At 37.9% G+C, this 22,014-nt stretch overlaps 3 protein-coding genes across 4 annotated transcripts in view; 1 reads left to right on the top strand and 2 right to left on the bottom strand.

Moving 5' to 3' along the window:
• Window positions 1–22,014, top strand: part of LOC124216459 (uncharacterized) — a 42,745-nt gene that overhangs the window by 20,252 nt on the left and 479 nt on the right. For both annotated transcript variants that reach the window (XM_046621005.2, XM_046621004.2), the window contains exons 2-4: window positions 20,660–20,877; window positions 21,091–21,305; window positions 21,429–21,564. In XM_046621005.2, the coding sequence (XP_046476961.1) occupies window positions 20,791–20,877; window positions 21,091–21,305; window positions 21,429–21,564 (438 nt within the window). In that variant the 5' untranslated portion in view covers window positions 20,660–20,790. The remainder of the gene's footprint in view (window positions 1–20,659; window positions 20,878–21,090; window positions 21,306–21,428; window positions 21,565–22,014) is intronic.
• Window positions 6,802–12,316, bottom strand: LOC124216457 (pacifastin-like protease inhibitor cvp4). Its single transcript, XM_069135409.1, has 5 exons — window positions 12,231–12,316; window positions 11,750–12,012; window positions 11,313–11,528; window positions 7,570–7,785; window positions 6,802–7,485 (listed from the first exon to the last, which is right to left on the bottom strand). The coding sequence occupies exons 2-5, from the start codon at window positions 11,799–11,801 to the stop codon at window positions 7,076–7,078; spliced, it is 894 nt and encodes a 297-aa protein (XP_068991510.1). The 5' UTR covers window positions 11,802–12,012; window positions 12,231–12,316; the 3' UTR covers window positions 6,802–7,075.
• Window positions 13,075–14,029, bottom strand: LOC124216460 (uncharacterized). Its single transcript, XM_046621006.2, has 3 exons — window positions 13,815–14,029; window positions 13,461–13,739; window positions 13,075–13,365 (listed from the first exon to the last, which is right to left on the bottom strand). The coding sequence occupies exons 1-3, from the start codon at window positions 13,870–13,872 to the stop codon at window positions 13,223–13,225; spliced, it is 480 nt and encodes a 159-aa protein (XP_046476962.1). The 5' UTR covers window positions 13,873–14,029; the 3' UTR covers window positions 13,075–13,222.

Genomic DNA, 22,014 nt, shown 5'->3' with positions numbered 1-22,014 from the left:
ATTTCGCGAGCAAAAGATTCGTAGGGGAGAAGCTGAGGGCTGGAGTGTGAAATTGCCTGCAGAATTATTTACTTCATTTCTACCTGCGGGGCTGGAAGATCAGCTAGTTATTTTCAAGAATTTTTACTTTGTCCGCGCAAGCAGCACGACTGTTTCGTATTTATTATTCAAGTCGGCCTCGGTTGACGATTGTCACGGAGCGCAATTAGTTCGTGACAAAAGACTTGGATTCACAATGTAATTTAATTATTACTCTCCTAAGGTTTTGCAAGTATTTAATAAAAATTGAAAACAATATACCGAGACAATTATTGTTTGTTATTATTCCCTCTATATACGTTAAAAATACAAATAAGTAAGAAATAATTCTCCATTGCACCTGTGCAAGAGAAGATGTCGTCAATGACAAAATGATTTTCAATTTGTTTTTCCGATATTGATAGCATATAAAAACCGTAGATAATTTCATCATTGCAAGAATGATAGTGCTGTCTATTAAATTTCATTGTATCAAGTATCCAATAATTTTAGTTTCGTGCCCTGTTTGAAGCGCTATTTTTACACTCTTCTCACAGCTTTTTGGGCTTGACACGAGCGTAAATAGAAAGTTAACCATCAAAGTAAAATTTATCTATCGCTACATAAAATTTTGCTTTGGATAAAATGAATAAAATGAATAAATAATGCGACATCTACTGCGATGATTTTGCCCGAAAATATCCAGAATTCAGTTCATAGTATCATTAGGAACTGGCCGGGGGCAGGTATGTTCGGTGCAAATGCCTATAGTCCCGTCAGATCTGCAGGCACAGGAATTGCAAGCGATCTCTACGGTGGTTCCAGGTTCGCATTGAGTATCTGGAAAATAAAGAAAATCGTCAACTATCACGGGTGTGCCAAACTAAGTATTAATTTACTGAATCGGTGTTCTTCAGCTTTAAGTATAAGTACGGAATTCATTATCGAGATATAATAGCGAGCATATATCTCGTTTGCGAGGCAACTATTGAACAAAGATTTCATCTTCCTCGTCATTCGCCAACGAATAACTCGAAGATCACGTGCGCCAAAAAGTACTCAATCATCGATTATGTACCGTAATTACCTTCATTGTCACCGCCGTCCGCAGGAAGTATCGGACCGAACCGTGTTTTTTGGGACAAATTCTACTTCCATAGTTACAGTACAAAAATATAATTAATATCGAAGAAGAACACGGTCGAATCACACTTGACTTATTGCCGGCAGAAAATAAATTCAACTAATCATGGACTGACGAGGAGGCCGTATTCGAAGCCAGTAGTCCCCGTTTTCACGGTTCTGAGCCAAATTTTTGATCTGTTGTCATTATGTCGCCTTCAATAAGTCAAATGACAGATTAAAATTTCGACAAGTCTGCTACCTGGATAATTACAGTTTTAGTTTAGTAATTACACTTTTCCTTGCATAGAATGATAATTTCCTCGACCTATTTCACTCGTGTGATAAAAGTGAAATTCTCATTACAGAAGCCAAGAGATATACTGTATGTTTTCCATATAAAATGCAGCGTGCATAAATAGCACTTGTGCATAGCGGTAATGTGACTTCAGCCTGCTTTACCACAACTGCCAATCGGTATATAATAATATTTTCTTCAATTGCCTGAATAAAATTGAATAAAACGCTTTGTGGAATAAAATTGTTATCGTGGTAAACCACAAGGCTTATCAATTTGTCTGTTCCCTCGTAATGCAGTAACTCATATACTACATTCAGTACACCACTTTTTAAGCTGGCACGAGAGCGTTCTTTGTCTCAACCGTGCATTGTGTGTTATGAACAACCGTTCCGTGAAACAGGTTTTTTCATATCAATTAACTTTATACGCTCAATACCACAATCGTGCCACGGAAATTGTGAACCGTTTGCACGAATGTCATCCGGGTTGCCGATATTACGCGCGATATTTCTTTTAAGGTGTCTTACCGTGAAAAGAAATGGTGACATGTCGTATTTCGACCTAATTAATGCATATAATATGCAGCTTTGACTAGGCAGTATGGCCGTGAAAAAAGTGTAGCAAGATAGTTATTATGCGCAAGTTACACTAATACGGTTTTTGAGGCCAATCAATTCTCAGTATTAAATCTTTCAAAATAGTACCTATATTTTCAAAAATTCGGCTATTTGAACTCTTAATCTTTACCGATAAAGGATCGCATGAATATTAATGTCTCCCTGCAATCTGATTCATTCGATAAATTCGATAAATTTCGAAAACTTTGTACACACGTGTATAAAATATCGTAAACCGCTAATTTTTTCCCTAGTATCACAGGAAAATCAATATGATTTGTCTCTGTTGAGTACAGGGAGTGAAATCGCTTGCGATTTAGATTTTGAAAATGTAACGGACGATTTTGCCATCATTAAGGTGCGAAAAAAAATTTGAAATATAATTACTCAATATCGTAATACAAAATGTACAATACCATTTCATAATTAAATAAGAGAAATATTACAATAAAAATGTCTTTCTTAACCCTAGTAAATTTCATTTTCTATCACCACCTTTCAAATTCAACCAATTGGGCCATTTTGCAGGACCGACATTCGGCATATTTTTGTAGAACAGCCTTAGGTATGGTGCCTCCCTTAATTCGGGCCTGCTCCTTCTTGGAAGTTACTAATTGAATTTGGTTCAACTTACTTTGGGCTGTTGTAGCGTATGGATAAGGAACCGTGAATATGAGGGCCATAAACCCTAAGAGAATAATGGTGCTCTTCATCTTGATCCACCAGTTCGCTTGCAGGGTATGCTGAACTTCTTCTGACCGGTAACCGTATGCGAATAAAATATGCACAGGAAGTCTGCAGGCAATCTGTTTGATACTCCGGTAATAAAGGACGTCACGATCACGAGGTACTTATGTACCTGCAAGGTGTACGGTATAAATTTCGAAAAGCAATACTTTGACGATATGCTAATATTTGCATTTTATGACGTTTGAGTAAAACGCAGTTGTGAACACATAACAAAGATATTATGTTGAAACAAGAGTACCCTTAACTTCGCGCAAGACTTGAACATGTTCTTACATGGATCGTCATTCAACTTTCCTATTTTCATTTTCCCACAAGTTCTTTAATTTCTTGGCTTCTATTTATGTTGTACGTACGCTCATTGATTATATTTAAGTACTTGTTCTTGAAGGTGGTTCCGGAATGACACTGAATACTTTTACGCGAATATGTCAAATTCGTCTTATTAGGATATAAGTAATTTTATATGCTACCTAGAGACAGATGTATGTATATGTGCGTATGGGTGAGAAGGATGCCTGCGCTACGCGACAGGTAACCGATAGTTGTAGAAGGAAAGAATTAAGCATGTCAAGTGAGGAGAGCCACTTACATGTTACTTTGAATCCTAATATGAAAGTTGCGATCCTGAAAAGAACTTAAATAAATATAACATATTATTACCTCTAGTGCCGACCTGTTATAAATAATTATTTCAGTAATCCCGGCCGAATTACTCAACATTTCTAATCACAGAAGAACTAAACCAATCGATCGATGATTGTCTAAGGTACTGGATAAACAGTTTATGCCGTCCATCATCTTCTAGATCTGACAACAGGAAAGATCATTACCTGTTTCCTCGTCGATGACATCCATATTTCAGGTGGGCAAAGCTTTTGAGGATACGCTCCTTCTTACTGGGTGTATCGGCGGCTGCGAATCCCGCTTAGCGACCTGTCGCGATGGGTGATAATTGTGAAATGCTCCCTCGTGCCGAGCGCTCCGATTTTCGGTTTGATCGCTTCGATTGCCGGTGGCGCCCTCTGCGCGCGGGACAGATTTTTTGCGCATTTACCACATTTCGGTAGTGTACGTACATAGTCTTATTCTTCCGCATATCCATCAAGGCAACCCCGAACTTTGAATGCGAGTACTTGAGTGACGCAGGCATCTTTGCGTTCCGTCTTTCAGAGCAGCCCGTTGCACATTGCGTTCACTTCTTGTACGGTGCCTTGGGGTTCGGTCACCCCTCGGAGCACTACCCTCGCTGTCTCGGGGGTAAGCTTTTCATTTTCCGGGTTGCCTGGATTTATAATTGACTCGTTGATATAATAGTTACGTCCCACGGCCTGGGTCACGATACAGTCGACAACATTCTTATTCCAACTTTAGTTCAGATGCAAAGATTGCAGTCATTGCAGAAGTACCCTGTGTTTGGCTTGTAATTTTTCTCCTTTCCTGCAAAACGATAAATCACTTCGTGTATGACAATTACAGAGAAACCGTCGCTACGTCACAATACCCGAATACGAAATGGAAATAACCTTGCGCTTCATCAGCTCGTATTCTCGGGCCTGGTAGGTGAATCTGGTAGGTCTTTGAAGAAAAATCTTGTACAAATCAGCGAGACCATATCTTTTGAAACACCTAATGTAAGCCATGCATCGACCTCATAAGCGCCAGAAGAGTGCTAACCCATTAGCGTAACCGTCGCCTCGGTTGCCTATGTTACGGCGGTATAAGCGCGCACAGTTAAATTGTGGAAATTCAAGAATTAGAAGATATGGATTATCTGTTCGATTTATCATCAACATTTGAACAAGTTAAAATATGCGCAGCATGGCAATATGCGCAAATACTTAAATAAACTGAAAAAATCTCACACAAAGCGGAGCTGATGACTGTAATGCGATGAGAATTTTTAATGACACACTCGCTCCGAAAATAATATTTACCGATCTCCTTCGCGTTATCAAGAATCGATTGATATTCTTGTGTTAAAAAAATTTTCGATGGCTATAAAAAGTTTTCGCCAGTCTTTCGAAATTCGTTCGTAATCGGGTTTCGGCGAAAGTGAGTCAAATGCAACGCAAGCAAATAAAGTAAACGTCTGAGATTAAAGAGAACTGATCTGACTATGAAAAAACAATGTCAACAAAATTCATTAGCCGTCATTTTTTTATCTGGTAACTGGAAGATAATCAATATGTAAGCTTATAAGTTCAAGTGTTATACAATACTTGTGCGTAATAAGCTCATGCAAGCTGACAAGAAGCGTTTAAAAAATTTGTCACAATTTTAACCAAAATCACGGCACATTTTCGTGACTTATATTAACGTAGCTTAATTGCGTTGAGATTATTACTGTTACTTACGGCCGTAAGTAGTTTTTTATCAAAATTTATTCCATTCGATTCTTAGAAGCAGAAAGAACCGTATGAGATGTATGAGTTAAAATTCTGTTTCTAGAATTAAATGTGCTGTGGGGAATATTGAATCGAGATAAAAAGAACGGTTAAAGTTCAAACACAGTTGGTCTGTCTGTGGGTATTTGGTTCACGAAAGACAAACATGCAACGCGACCGATTCCACCGAAGGTTAGCATTCTCAAAAACGGTACCACTTATCAGCAGCTGTATTTATGTAAGATCAAAAATTGAGAAATAAATAGGTCAAGCGAGACACACTCGGATATATGAAGATCGATTACTCGGAAATGCCGTTGCGTGATGAAAGCTGCAGAAAATCCCGAATGTTTTTACGAATAACTTATGAAGCGTCTAGCTGACTCGCCGATTATCGACATGCTTTGATATCATATCAATATAAACAGCTTTTACTGGATTGCAAAAGGGTGATACATATAATTCGAACAACAATACAATTGATGAACACGAGTGAATCACCAATGTGTGACAGTCTATAACTCCGCGTAAACAGAATTGATGAGTTTCTGCCGATTGAAAGGGAAAAAAATAATATGTGAGTACAATATGAAGTGTACGCTGCAATCGCAAATGCAATCATATCTTAATTATACTCAGAATGTTGGGCAATCGTACGTTGATGTCACCTACAATTATGACGGATAAATTTTTACTGAATTTCAGTGCTGACAAGTACCAGACGCACATGGAGTAGAGTAGAAAAGATCTCAGACATCCGTTCTTGTAAATTCGATTTACTAAATGAATAAAAGGCTGCTGTTGTTTAGTTCGTATGGTTACAAAATTTTATAATGTAAGTGACGCATTCGCGCGATAGAATCTGATGCCAGCACTAGACGATGGCAACAATCTGTCTTGAAACTGCATTCAGCGCAGTATAAATGTCAGTCAGAAAACGTAGAGCAAATAAAGGCTTGGGTATGAACAAAGCGAACCCGCAAATACCTCCAGGTACTTCCCGATGCTTGTATTCTCTTCTTAATAAGTACTGAAGTTTGGAAATACATGGCACGTGCATACACATGAGGTGAATATTAATCAATGCTTCAGGTATCGCTGCGCATACGCGGTTGAGTGAATCGCAAGGTGATCATCGAGTTTCTGATAGTTTAGCCGAATACCTTCGTTTAAATCTGTAGAGTTGTTTAGCGGATGTTCATCTGCCGAGGTGATGATTGGATATCGATGTTAAGCGTAAGCATAGTAAATATTATTGGTGGAACGTCTCACAGTTATTATTTCGTCACTTCGGAACCTCTTTATGATGTACACAGTTCCAAAATGACCCTGGGTATCATATTTTTCCGGCAGTTACTAAGCGGTTACCTTTTATTGAAAACCCGCATCAACATTTAATTACGTCAAATAACCACGTTTGGTTGTTATTATCATTATTATTCTATTGTATTTTCGACTTTGCTAGGTTACGCTGTAATTCAGCGTCACGTCACGGCTTGTAATTTCAAATATCTCAGTCCTTCTCGACTTTGTCAAGTGAGAGATAAGGAAGAGGCAGCTGGTCGATATGCAAATATACCGGTAAGCGGATGATATAATAGGCTCCAAATTATTAATGTCTACCCAACAACCATTTATTCACATTATTACATCGCGTACAAATGTATCACGTATATTTACAGACACTTAAGCTAACACCGAGGTGAAATCTTTTGAAGATATATTAAATATATAAAAACTCCCACAGAATTGACGTTTTCAGTGCTTTTCCGAAATTTATTTTGGGCTTGTGTGTATTAAGTGGATTAATTTTTCTACAACAAGCTATCAATATGCAAGCAGCTGACTGACCATCGAGTGAACACCTAGTTTTGCAATGTCGCCTATGTCCGAAGAGACGGCGGCTTAAAATCTTTTGGCAGGCACGCCATGAGCGTACATATCGCAGACCGACCATCGGGTGAACATGTGCAATGATTACAGTCGTCCATGAACCTTTCGTTTGGTGTACAGCGAGTCTCACGTCGCAGTCTCGTAAGGTTGTTAGGAGGACATGCCATCAGGGTACAAGCAGCTGAACGACCATCCCGCGAACACCAACAGTGATTACAATCATCCATGAAGCCTTCATTCGGCTTGCATTTCAGAGGATTGGGGAGGTCACGTCGTACCCGTGGAAGTTCCTGAGGTTTTGGGCATATACTCCTGGTGCACGCCTCGGCGGTTCCCTGCGGGTTGCATCGACAAGTATTGCAATCCCATATTCTCACGGCATTTGGCTGGCACACTTGATCTGAAGGGTGAAATGAAACGTGAAGCTGAAATGTACCGAGCGACTGGTGACAGTTGAGTAAATGTCAATTCAAAAACAGCATACCTCGTTTGGTACGAAGCAACGGGTTGTCCTGATGAGGAAGCTTTAGGGAGCCATCCGCATTCAAATATTCTTTTGGTATTTGGACGCACATCATTTTAGTGCAAGCCAAAGCAGTTCCATCCTGAGAGCAGGTGCACGTGTTGCAGTCTATTTTAGTCTGTGTCCCTGGTGTGCAAATCTGTTGCCGTACTTGGCCACTTGGGTGTCCATGGATTCCTTTTAGAATATATCGGATGGCAGGTTAGTACCGAAAAATGGTTCAATAAAAAACAAATAAAAACTAAAATCTGAACTAGATTTAACGAAATATCGAAATAACTACTGAGCTTGAACAAATGGCACGCGAATTTCGTTCGATGGTCAATGATTATGACAAGACTCATGGCGATTGACATAAAGTTTGATGGGCCTCAAGATATATTGATAACGTTACTTACCAATCGCCAACACCACGAGAATCACGGAGCACACTCGAAGATTCTTCATCATTATCGAGAAAACTTGCCAACAATATCAGTTGAGTACCAGACGAGGAGTAACGCAGCTCACCCAAGACTCGGAGTTAAATATGATTTCGAATCCCTGAATCGTGAGAAACTAACCAATCAGAAGCCGTGGATAAATATTGCGAGAAAAGTTATTGACGTCGCGACGGAGATGCGATAGGGAATCCCAATCGGAACAACATTTCTCAGGAAGTCTGGAAGGCGGCTGACGTAATTACCTACACTTCTCAGTTCCAAAAGCAAGAATCTCCACTCAAGGTCTCTCGTCAAACATTATCTCCGATATTTACTCCGTCAATAACGGATCAAAAAATTAGCGTTATAGAGTTATTTTTACATGAAAAAATTATTTCACTTACCTTCTCTTGATTATTCTATTGCACGTATGTCTACACACCCATTGCGGTACTTACGACTAGTGTGGTCAAGTTTTTTTTTTATCCTTTGTAGGTACCGTTCTGTGCGAGGTATCAGAGAATTTATTCATCGAGTACAAGAATACTGGGTCACTCGTTAATTTTATCACATAATTTATAACTCGTTCGTCTGCCACGGCCGAGAAGCAATCGAATGATTAACGCTATCTGATATGTTGCAGTAACTATATATATTTATATATGTATATGTTTACCAAAGTTTATATAATTATTTGTAAAATATCTGAGACTTGATTATACATCGTTCGGCCATCATTATCGTATTGTAATTTTTTTGTTAACGGAAACGACAAGTGCATACATATGCTCGGCGCTCGTGAATGCATTTATAAGTAATGCATACAGTTATGTTTGCAGACACAATTAGCACTTGCCATATATGCGCATGGAAATTTGAATTCATGCAGTGCATAAACTTAGATCGTCAAGGCGAATAGCAGTCCAAGTGGTTGTTGCGTGTCAAAACATACCCTTACAGAATGGGGCGTTATGTTCAATAAAAGAATTGCTAGAAATTTATTAATGATAAAAGATGATAATTTAGAAAGTATCCAATAGCATTTTATTGTATTAGGGACTGCTTTACGCACAGAGAGATAACATAGATAAGCGTAGCAATAAACAACAAATTCGTTTGTACTTCGGTTATTCCGACTGTTTCTTTAAATTCAAAAAGCAGATCTGTTTGTACTCCGGTTATCCAGAATGTTTCGTTATACCCTTTTTGCAGATAGACAGCGCTTGTGATACGATAGTTCTCAAGCCTGTTCTATTCTGTAAAAAATATTTATCTCGAGCAGTTTATGGTGTACGTGGGTCTCCCCAACTGGCTTCTTCGAGTTTCTCCTTTTTAAAGCAAATGTACATCCTGTATTGATATTTTCCAAGTAGATCAGATTCGTAGATTAATAGAGAATTATTGGACTAGAAAAAAAAAATAGGATTTAGATTTCATAAATCGCAGGTAAATAAATAAGTGTTAAATCACATTCAATATAAAAGAAAGGAAATATAATATGTAAGGAAATCTGGGATTTAATTATACATATTGTCTTTTAATTTATAAGAGCCTTAAATTCTATAATAGTAAATATCCCATAATTCTGTAATTACACCTGTGTTAGTTTGATCAAATAAACGGAGATTATATGTAAACTCCAAAGGTTACCTCTAACCTAGTTGTATCATTGAAAGTATTTCTTGCAATCCATGTTTACGAGTAAAAAATTTGAACTTGGCCCCAGGAAGTAATTCCAAACACCCTGAGATTCTTATCTACTCTCCAATTAAAATATCTATTGCTTTTCGCAATTGGCGCTCAACCATAAAAGAAAATTAGAATCTAACCGAAGTGTTTCACGGTCAAGAGAAGAACCTTGGTCCAAAACCTAAACAAACATCTAACACCAATGCACATAGCTATACCGAGTCGGCTGATTAACAAAGAAAACACTAAAAATCAATCAAAGTCGAGTTAGGTAGAAAATCGCGGAGATCCTGTAAGGAATCCAACGGGGGCCTGATTCTGATTTTTACTGGTAAAAAGATTTTCCGTTTAACTTTATGTAGCAGTCCTACCTTTACCGGCCGAGAAAACCCTTTTTCTTCTTATATTAAATAAACAAAAGAACGGAATGGGTTCAAATTTCGACGGTACATCGCTCTTTCATAACGGAATTCAGGAAATCAAATAAGGCGTATCGATAAGCTTTTGACTTGTAAATGTACGCGGCCAAAAATAGAGCACATGAAGCGGAAACAAGGACTCGATCACTCTTGGGAAGACGAGCAAGTAGAAAGTAACGATACATAGTAACAAGTTCTCCGTCAAAAAGTTCAATTCAACCTTTTTCATTGAAAATATCTTCTAACCAATAATGCTACGTAACTAAGGTGAATTAAGACAAGATCATCTTAACCGTATATCGATGTGTAAAAAACACAGTTAATTTTTATAAAATTTAAATTTCGAGAGAAGACTTTGAATCCAACAAAGTAACAACAAGGCGGAGGATTGATAATAACATCTACTCTTGAAAATGCCATGTTGATATCTTTTCAAATTTCACGTAATGAGAAAATAAAAACCAGGTAAAGGTTCACATACTCGTCATTACCTAATCTATCAAACACGCTTAACAGTTCTCAAGAGACAATTTTTAATTCGTATGAATGAAAATGAATCGATAAAGTGAGTAATCAACTTCAACAAAAAAGTGTTGCTCGAAACAAAAGAAGACTTAATTTATACAATTTTATTTTTACACAGTTATCGAAAAAAAAAAGAATTTCCAGTAAATTTCATTAATAAACAAACACACAAAAGCTTTCCATGATAAAATAATTGTGTGTCAACATGTTTTTCAACGTACCGTTTTCTGATTAGAAAATATGTAAATAAGGAAATTTTTTATTGTAATTAACAATAGTATTTTAACGGTTACACATAACAATGACGCGCTCCCAAAACGTTTTCATTTCTTCCTTACAATCTCGTGTGACGAAAATTAAGAGAACATCAGGTGAAAACTAAGTACCTAATTATTCATTCACGACTCCTTGATTTGGCTTCAACGTGGGAAGGAAATTGCGTTGTTTCCTCAGACATTAGTCAATTCTTTGGTAGAACATCTTGAAGCAGTTCTCGCTGGTTCCGTCAATTCTGCATCGGCATGTCATGTTATCATTCATTGTTCTACTTTTGTTAGGCTCGCAGACTTGATCTGAAAGGTCAAACGGAGAGTGAAGTTGAAATGCATTTAGCAGCTGGTTACAGTTAGACAAATGTGAATTCAAAAACCTCGTTTGGTACGAAGCAACGGGTTGTCTTGATTAAGAAGCTTTCGTAAGCCATTCGCATTCAAATATTCTCTTAGTGTTTCTACGCACATCATTTTAGTGCAGGCCAAAGCAGTTCCATCCTCAGAACAGGTGCACATATTGCAGTCTACCTTAGTCTGTGTCCCTGGTGTGCAAATCTGTTCCCGTACTTTGCCACTTGGGTGTCCGTGGATTCCTTTTAGAACATATCGGATGGTAGGTTAGTACCGAAAAATGGTTCAATAAAAAACGAATAAAAACTAAAATCTGAACTAGATTTAACGAAATATCGAAATAACTACTGAGCTTGAACAAATGGGTCGCGAATTTCATTCGATGGTCAATGATTATGACAAGACTCATGGCGATTGACGTAAAGTTTGACGGGCCTCAAGATATATTGATAACGTTACTTACCAATCGCCAACACCACGAGAATCAAAAAGCATACTGGAAGATTCTTCATCATTATCGAGTAAATTTGTCAACAATATCAGCTGAATGCCCGAAAAGGAGTAACGCAGCTCACCGAAGAATCGGAATTAAATATAATTTCGTATCCACGGAACGTAAGGAACCAGGGAATCAGGAGCCAAGGATGAATACTGCGAGAAAAGTATTTGACGTCGCGACGGAGATGCGATAGCGAATCCAAATCGGAACAATATTTTTCAAGAAGTCTGGAAAGCGGATGACGCAATCAACTATAATTTTCAGTTTCACAGACAAGGGGATCGGACAAATGGCAATTCCCTCTCTACGTCTCTCGTTAAATTCAACCTGCGATATTTACTTCGTCATTAAAAGACTAAACAACTCTACACCACAGATCAATGTTTACGAAATTCTCACAAGCTAAAGGTATTTTTACACGAAAGAATTTAATTATTTCACCTACCTTCTCTTGGTACTATTGCGTGTTTGGGTCATAGACACCCATTGCGGTACTTGTGACCAGTGCGATATAATTCTTCATCTGCGCCGATTTGTGCCAGGTATCAGAGAACTTATTTAGCGAGTATAAGAATAATCCCTCACTCGTTAATTTTATCACATAATTCATAAGTCGTTCAACGGCTGACGAGCAATCGTATGATTAACGCTGCCTGATATGTTGCAGCAACTCTACAGTGTGTATGTTTATTACCAAACTTCGAATGATCATTTGGGAAATACTTGGGAATTGATTATACAACGTTCAACCATGGTTACCGTATTCGAATTTTGTTTTTTCACTGAAGCGACGAGTGCATACTTTTACTCTGTGTTTCCGAACACATATATTACTAATGCATATAATGGAGCTTTCCATGTCCACTGGAGAACGATTTTCTCTCACCATTTTTCATTCTATTCACGATTATTTACACAACTCTCCGATCTCAAAAAAGCAGTCCCGAATTTTCTCAGAGTTTTTTCTCTGACCGTTAATTTTTTTTTATTACTCAGACCCATCTCAAGATCGGTTTTTTGCAAAAATCTTATATTTTATACTGATAATCTCTTTGAGATATGAGAATTATTTAAAATATAGTGAAGCAAATCAAACATGTTGCGGGCAAATCATTGCTCGAGTTGACAATGAAAGCCCCATATAATTATGTTTGCAAACACAATTAAGACCGTACAGCGCTGTATGGACGCGTGGAAATTTGAATTTATGCAGTGCACAAAGTTACACCGTCAAGGTGAATAGTGGGAACGAGATTTATAAATGACAAACATTCGCGCAGACGTGACAATTGTTTAAAGCACCGTATTTATTAAATTTTCACAAACGACACTCGAGTCACACGTAATCACGAAGTAAATACATTTCATTTAACGTCTCGAGAGTCCGAAAACTCGTCCACACTTTTCGAATTGTTTTACAAGTAGCAAACACATTGTTCAGGCATTTGTACGCGGCGTAGAAGTTGGACAGGGATTCGTAGTGCAGGCGTAATGGCCGCCCCAGCTGTCAGGTTCGCACCAACAATGGTTACATTCGTACATGTACGTTGCTCTATCACAGGGGCCCTGGATCAGTAACTCTGTGAAGTAGAATAAAAATTAGACCCGACTACCGAGGTTGCTTATAGTTGACTTGCAATCATTCGTATATGTATACTGAAATTCTTGCTCATACTTCGCTTCGTACGACGCAAATTTTTCGCTTGATCTGGATTTATTGAAGCGTCGTCGGAACTCCGGGGTGTTGATGCAAATTGAAGACACTCCATTCTGGAGCAGGACCACTCTGAACCGTCCCCGACACAGAGGCATTCGTTGCATTCCTTGCGTTTCGTAGTACCCGGTATGCAGACCTGAGAGTTCGGGATACTTCTCTTGTGCAACATTAGTTTGTACGGATTTACACGATGCAGATTTAGCTCCGTGTCTGGCCAATCTTGCGAAGCTCCTTTGACTAAAAAATATCAAACTCCGTTATATTTGTCCGTCATTATTTGCCGACAGTTATTACGATGATATTTTAACTTACCAACTTCTGCGTAAAACAGACTCATGAAAGTGAAAGCGTATATGAACACCTTCTTCATTTTGTACAAACTGGATTTGCAATCGTTCAAACTGTGTACTCAAGCGTTTAGTGGAAACTATCGCCTCGTTGTCAGTGCCGCGTTTTATTTGTTAAGAATATTACATATTAGATGAGCTTCCAGAAAGGCGTACGCCGATTTGAAACTTGAATTAAGAGTCGAGTGGAGGAACTTTGACCGAGATACAGATAATAATGACGATTGTTTTTAAACCGAACGATGATAACATTGCGTCATGTTTATTACGTGAATTTTGAATTATATTCGAGATAGCTGCTCGGAGATAAGCTTGAATGGTAATAGGTCAGAATGGATCATTGAAGGTCAGGTGATAATGGCAAAGCCCGTCTTAACGAAACACAATTTTGGGAAATAAAAGAATTTTTACTTTCAGTCATATTTCAATCCGGTATACGTCATTGAGTCATTACTTAACCGCAATAAGTGAAACCGCTATCTTCAAAAACATCCAACTTATTAACCAGCTGATTCCAAACTGACAATGAGTCTGCTAACTTTGGAAGCATTACCTATAATAAATTTGAGGAATCGCTGTATCAGAAGTCTGTACACGGAGAAAAAATTTCGATTGATTAACGTCGATACATTTTGACTGTATTTAATTCAATCACATTGACGCGTCGTACTTCGTCAAATTGAAGTCCACTACCCCCTCTCTTCTGAATTCTCCCTTGGCAGAATTCAATCCAATCTGTGAAGTCTCTGAACTTTGTGCTTGACGTACAACGTGTCGTTGCTCCGTTGAGGTACGTCGCCTTTATTATTCACCCAGCGTTGGATCAGGGTTGGGGGAGCAAACCGGGGCACTTGCCATGGGGCGGCAAAAACGAAGATAGCGAGTTGGCGAATTGCGAACACATTTGCCCAAGATATTTTACCTGATAATAGAATATGAAAATAAAAAATTTGAACGTACTTTAATGTTGACATGTTCCTGGAGGTTCTTCAATGAAATTGTTCACCGTCCGTCATTGATAATGGAATAAAGTTGAAGGAACAGGTTCTCTTAGGATGAATCTGTTGATTACATATCAACCCATACCATATTTCTCCAGAATTTTCGTATAGGTTGACCTTTTATTCAAACAAATCAGATTGAGGAGAAAAAATGTTTTTATAGAATTCAGGCCGTCTTTTCAAACATATTTGAGAAAAACCTGGAAGATTTCGAGTATTCAATTATTATCTGCCAATTCATTTCTGAATTGTCATGCAGTGGATGTTCATTGCCGAATGAATCACTTGTATCCGTTAAAGACATAATTTACAAATGGAGAATTACAGAAACCGATTTTCAGCGATTATTTATAAATATCTAAGAATGTTCAATCAACGATATCTCGTTCCATGTACTATACAGCGAAAATAAATACTATATGAGATTTCAAATGTTTGCAGTTCGTGAAATAATCGATAAAGTTCTAATATTTCATCTTAGTTCTACTACAAGTCATCGACCCTTCTCTTCTCGTAAATACACATCTTGTTATATGATTTACTTGCGCAATAAATAACTTGTTTCTTTCTGTAACTTAACACTGTCATTGCGTTTCTGAAATACCTGAATGAATTTGCGGTTTTTAAAAAAGAAAGTTGAGCTAACATTTAAGGTAGCGCTCAAAAGTATTTTGCTAGTATGAAATTCGTAATTACTTTGATCAATCGTTTTTCTTACTTTTCTTTATTTTCACTTTATTTTCGAGCAATCGAGAGTTAATTTTTAACAATTATGCAGAACATCGAATTTCTTTCAACAAATAATATTATTGATTTTTGTAGTTTATACTTGCATGTAATTAACTCAATTACTATCTTTGTCAAAATACTTTCAAGCACTATTGTAAGTGTAACAAATCAGTCGGGTGATAACCGAAAGTGAAGAGCGAGTATGTACGTACTTAAAAACCATAGCTTTCAGGCGTTCCCAACGAATTGTTTCGACACGCAAGTCTACAACGTTCGATAAAACTGCGCTATACTTATAACTTTAATCTAGTACATGGAAGCCACGGGTCGGTTCAAAAGTAGATCAACGCGACGGCAGTAAAACCAGAATGGCGATGGCCGTGGACAATGCAGTTTATTTTTTCATAGACTCTGCATCAAGTGACTAGATTATACTCTTTTAGTAAAAATGCCATCCGCGCGTGTATTATCGGACAAGCTGGAAAGAAGTGACGGACTTTTTACTGATAATCAGTGCAAAGGAGATTTTTGAGTTCTTTCCGCATTATATATATTAATTTTTGCAGTAGGTATGGAGTAAGTGGATGTTTGAACATTTTTAGCATCGAATTGCTCAAGTCTTATCTTTTATGAATACTTTGGATACTTGACTGGCAAAACATGCTCAAAATCATTGGAGATAGTGGAGGTGGTCCTCAACTCGTGTGCACAGTTTGTTACTGGGCCAGACGGCAGAGTTTCGACCGTAACAAACTGTTCATAAAAGAATTTCATTAGTTTAAACGCTTCGCTTGGATGTCATTAACAAGACTTTACGTTTTTCTCTGCCTAGATCAGCTCTGAACTTTATGATGGCGAAAAGGTACGAAGAATTGGTTTTACACAATATCTCGTTTCCTGAACATTATAGGTTGAAAATAGTTAAATAAAAAATTAAAGGTGGTAAAATTCTTTGGAAATAAGATTGCGTACATAATCTCTTAAGTCGCACTTGACGGGACTTTCTATAAATTGAAGAACGAATCAAGGTGCACGTCGATCTGTGTGCTCAAGATTAATAAACGCATCTCTGGAGCTCGCAAATACAAAAGTTTCCCGTTATTACACCTCCAAGCAAGTCTATTTGATTATTAAACTTATATCTAATCAATTTTACAAGTTCTCCATCTGGTTGGCCGTTCTATGAATTCGTATGAGAACTAATAATGATTCATATTTTGGTACTCTCTAATCTTATGAAAATCTATCCCACGAAGCACGCTGGTCTACGTCATACAAATTTTCTCACATCAAGCTCAAAATAATTGTTATAGTCCGTGCGGTCGGACTAATTAACGTTGACTGAAGATATATGTAAAGACTAGGAAGACGCTAGCCTTACGAGGGTTATCGTAGTTGAAAATGGACGAGATAAATTCATCGTCAAGCGACGTCCTCTGCGTTCTTCTTTAAACGCGTAACTCAATCCGGGAAGCGGTCGGTATGTGAAGACGACAAGAACTGATGTTGCCATCGCTTACCGGGTGTGGTTTACTGTTAGCATGGTTAGTAACCTCTTCTTGGTGCAAGCGATGGGAGAAATAGTCGAAGAAGTTGATCAGAGAATTGACAATGAGATATGAGACATTTCAAGACATCTCGATCAAGATTCTACGTGGATGTCTCGCATTAGCTTTGTAATTTTTTATATGAAAGTACATGAGAAAAGACGCATTCGCAATTTATGTCAGAATTTTTTGACCCAACGTCTCTGAAGTGTAACTTAAAAACTTGAGAAAAAACTCCAACTTTGCAAAATCTAAAAAAAATTCAGAAAAATCTTACAAAGTATAACAAAATTTTGGACACCAATTGGGTATCCTAATTAGGAGACGGTGACTTCATAATTTCGAAAGGTGAATAAGGAAAATGAAGATATAAAAAGCTATAAAAAAATATGAATATAAATATTACGATAATATATTCGATTGCCTGTAATTCTCTAAATAAACATTTTTCGGCTTATATTATAGTCAGTTTTTATGTTCGTTTTTACGTCAAAAATGCAATGGAATAATCATGATTTATTTCTTGTAGATTTCGATGATTCATAGATCCGTGGCAGTTTATAGTTTACCATTTGCAGAATTCGACGCACTGCGGTTGTGTCATAGATCCCGGAAAGTCGCCTGTCGACAACCATAGTTGCCGCCATACACAAATATGCGATGATCGAATCCATGTTTCATTTCTCGAACACATTACGAAGATCAGTAAATTGAATTTAGAATGTCAAAGGATTCCAATCGTATATACGAGGTATTCCACACCATTTCACCTAATCGGTGAAGGTCACCGACGCCGATCTTGGTGTCAATTTTTTTCTCAATTCGTCTATCGAAAAAAAAGAACACCTGTTCGGCCGTTTTTCGATTAGGCCACCTGTGTCGATTTTATGAATTTTCCAATCTTTCAACTTTTTCGAAACAGACTTTGTTCAACTGGCTCTATCTTCAAGAGCTTTCATTCTTTTCAAAAAATGATACAAATATAAAATGTGTAGATAAGTCCGAGCTTTCTGAAAAAAATTTTTGAAAATTTTTCCAACCACACAATTCTAAAATTTTTTGAATTGCGACACCTTCGATTTTCCTGAAACTTTTTACTTGCATTCGACCAGTTACAATCAAGTTTTCCTCCAAAGGAAATTATGGACTTTCGATTCGTTCGGGAGTTACACCATCATAAGTACCGAAAAATTGGAAATATCTTACGGAAATCAATCTTAACTTCGATCAGACAAGTTTTCATGTTATAAAAATACATGTTTGCTGAATAAAAAAACTTTTCGGAATATCCCAAACAATATAAATAAAAACGAGATCACAATTTTTCTTTTCTATGCCAAATATATTTTCAGGTGGAAAATTTCTAAATATCGGTGTTTTTTTTTTTTTGTTTTGCTTGCTCATAGAGGAAGCTTTGTTTCCGTGAAAATTTTTTTTTTTAGATTTTCATGCCAATGTGTTCAAAATGTCTTAAAACGTCGAAAAAACACATCTTTTTTTTAATTTCCGTAAGTATGTGTGGGTGTGTGTGTTGTATGTGACAAAAATGGTTGTACGCTCTCTAACTTTCGTAAATTTCAAGCTATGGTTATAATTTTTTTTGCACAAATTGGTTAGCGTACGAGGTCGATTGGTATTGAATTTGACAGGAATCCCTTACGGTGTTTAGATTTTACAAAATTTTGAAAAATCGAGTTAATCGCTCTAAATTACGTAAAGTTGAAGCTATCGAGCTGAATTTATTTACACAGATAGATTAGAGGACAAGGATGATTGAGATTGAATTTCACAAGAACCCCTCAAGGGATTCTTGAGGGATTCAAGAATCATTAAAAAACACTAAGATTGATTTCCGTTAATTTTTTTGATTTTTCGATACTTATGATGGTATAACTCCCGAACGAATCAGAAGTCCATAGTTTCCATTGGAGGAAAACTTGATTGTAACTGGTCGAATGCAAGTACAATGTTTCAGGAAAATCGAAGGTGTCGCAATACAAAAAATTTTAGAATTGTGTGGTTGGAAAAATTTTCAAAAATTTTTTTCAGAAAGCTCGGACTTATTGACACATTTTATACCTTTATCATTTTTTGAAAAGAATGAAAGTTTTTGAAGATAGAGCCAGTTGAACAAAGTCTGTTTCGAAAAAGTTGAAAGATTGGAAAATTCATAAAATCGACACAGGTGGCCTAATCGAAAAACGGCCGAACAGGTGTTCTTTTTTTTCGATAGACGAATTGAGAAAAAAATTGACACCAAGATCGGCGTCGGTGACCTTCACCGATTAGGTGAAGTGGTGTGGAATACCTCGTATATACGATTGGAATCCTTTGACATTCTAAATTCAATTTACTGATCTTCGTAATGTGTTCGAGAAATGAAACATGGATTCGATCATCGCATATTTGTGTATGGCGGCAACTATGGTTGTCGACAGGCGACTTTCCGGGATCTATGACACAACCTCACGCAAGGAGAGCGCTGTGAAAAAATATTTAGAGGTAGCTCAACGGCATTAAAATTTTCCCATTTGATTAACATGGGAAAATTTTTTTTTACTATTATTGGTTCTCCCAAGTCTGATTGAATCGTACGGTATTTTCCCTATAGGATTTTATAGGAAATCGAATTTTCTACAAAAAATGTCTCTTGACTTTTGTCTGTTAAATCAACGGCTTGAGAGTAATTGATGTGCAAACCTAATTTTATATTTGGCTTGCTTCGATTCGATCATGTGATTTGAAAAAAAATTAATTTATTTGTAAAACAAATGACTTTATATATTTTGTGACGCCGAATAAATAATAATCTAACAGCCGAAGTTTGTTATTCATCAAACCTACGACAACATTTATTCTTATCGACGTTTCTTCATAAACAGTTATCGAAAAATTAGTTATTTTTATAAAATCATTATTTGACAACAACACTGATATACATATTTTTGTAGAAAATTAGGTTTGCACATCAATTACTCGTAAGCCGTTGATTTTACAGACAAAAGTCAAGAGACGTTTTTTGTAGAGAATCCGATTTCGTATATAACCATATAGGGAAAATACCGTACGATTCAATCAGACTTGGGAGAACCAATAATAGTGAAAAAAAAATTTTCCCATGTTAATCAAATGGGAAAATTTTAATGCCGTCGAGTTACCTCTAAATATTTTTTCACAGCGCTCCCCTTGCGCGAGGATTTGTTTTTAGATGCGAACTAAAGACTTTTCGGGCGATGAGCAAAAAAAAAAAAAATATCGCCCTAAAATGACACACCCTAATACATACCTACGTACGATTGGAATCCCTTGACATTCTAAATTCTATTCACTGACCTTCGTAATGTGTTCGGCAAATGAAACATGCATTCGATCATTGCATGTTTGCGTGTGGCGGAAACTATGTATCGTCGATCGGCGACTTTCCGGGATCAATGAAATAAACTCTGCGCCTCGGATTCTAAGAATAGTAGGCTCCCGTGGATTTAGGAATTATTTTAAATTCATCAAGTTGTCTCGTTTTTTGTCTTTAATAGGATCGTCGAAATTTTGCGGGTGAATCAACATCCGCAATCCGAGATTAATGAGGAGTTAACCTCACATGGGAATAACGTGCTGCCGTTCGATTGGAGGAGGCGATCGAGCACTCCCGATCATTTTGGTATAAATGCAGCGGCATTCGTATCCAGAAATCAGATTCGTCCGAAACTTCATCCTTTCGCCAGTATCTTCTTCTATGACCATGCAGTTCCTGGTGAGTGATCGATCTCAATAATTAACGAAACATTCGCAAGGGGCGGTGGTTTACCACCCCTTAAAATTTCCCATCCGTACATGACGAGTGTAAATAAGGGAAACGAACGAAAGCATCGTACGTCACATTCTATAATCGCGCCGAAAAACCACGGGAATAAATCGTCTGCACCCGAGGTATTACTTGCCAAGTGTGATTATTATTTGATTGCAGATCGTGGCTTGCGCTCTCTTGGGCGTGGCTCTTGGCCAGTTCACCGAGTACAATGGAAACCCAGGCAACAGAGGCGACCTGGGATTCTCGGCAGACCCAGGAAACCCTGGCTACTCCGGCTTCCAACACGTCAAGCCCTTCGCGTTTGAGAATAAGGAATCCAAGACGGCTTTCCCCGCCTCTCGTGCGGGCGTCGCAAACAGAGCGTACGGAAGGTAAGCCGGAATTTGATTCGACGCCGGTGAGTCTGTCACTGACAAGGCGACTTTGATCGAATGCCCGTTAATTCTACCCTGATATACATGGTGACCGCAAAAATGTATCATCTTCCCTTGCAGATGGAACCCCCGCATATTGGAGAACAGTCAGGTGATGTACCCGAACGGCGCCTACGCCTACAAATACAGGACCGAGAACGGAATCTACGCTGCCGAGAGCGGCGAACCCTACTGGACTCGCAAAGGCCTGGAAAAGGTACGTTATACTTGGTTCGATCGCAGGATGCGAGAGAATTTATCCGCGAGTAATCGAAATTCTCGACCGGTTTTCGCCGAATTATTATTATACTTGCTGGTGTTTCCGTTGTAACCTCTTGAATGGTCGGCTTCGAGAGATTCGCAAGACTCATTCCTCCCCTTCGGAATTACGATTTCTCACGCGGCTTCGCTGTGCACGCTAGTCGTGAACGATTGATTATTGTCAGTGCGCCGGGGCGGGAAAATTGAGGTGAAACAACCAACCGATACCCGAGTGAGGTCGACGTTACAAGTTCACTGCGGTAAAATTTCCGATACTCTGCATGCGTGTCCTTCCTTACATCCTTACGTCCCACATTGTTCAAAGTACATACAGTAGACTACAGCATCAGGGTTCAAACCAGCTCTTCTGGTTCTTCGACTCTCTGATTCGGCGATTTACCTTAAC

This window comes from Neodiprion pinetum, chromosome 4 (genome assembly GCF_021155775.2).
Source record: "Neodiprion pinetum isolate iyNeoPine1 chromosome 4, iyNeoPine1.2, whole genome shotgun sequence".
Classification (NCBI taxonomy): domain Eukaryota; kingdom Metazoa; phylum Arthropoda; class Insecta; order Hymenoptera; family Diprionidae; genus Neodiprion; species Neodiprion pinetum.
Note: the sequence above shows the minus strand (reverse complement) of the source record. Positions and strands in the feature narration are given on the sequence as shown.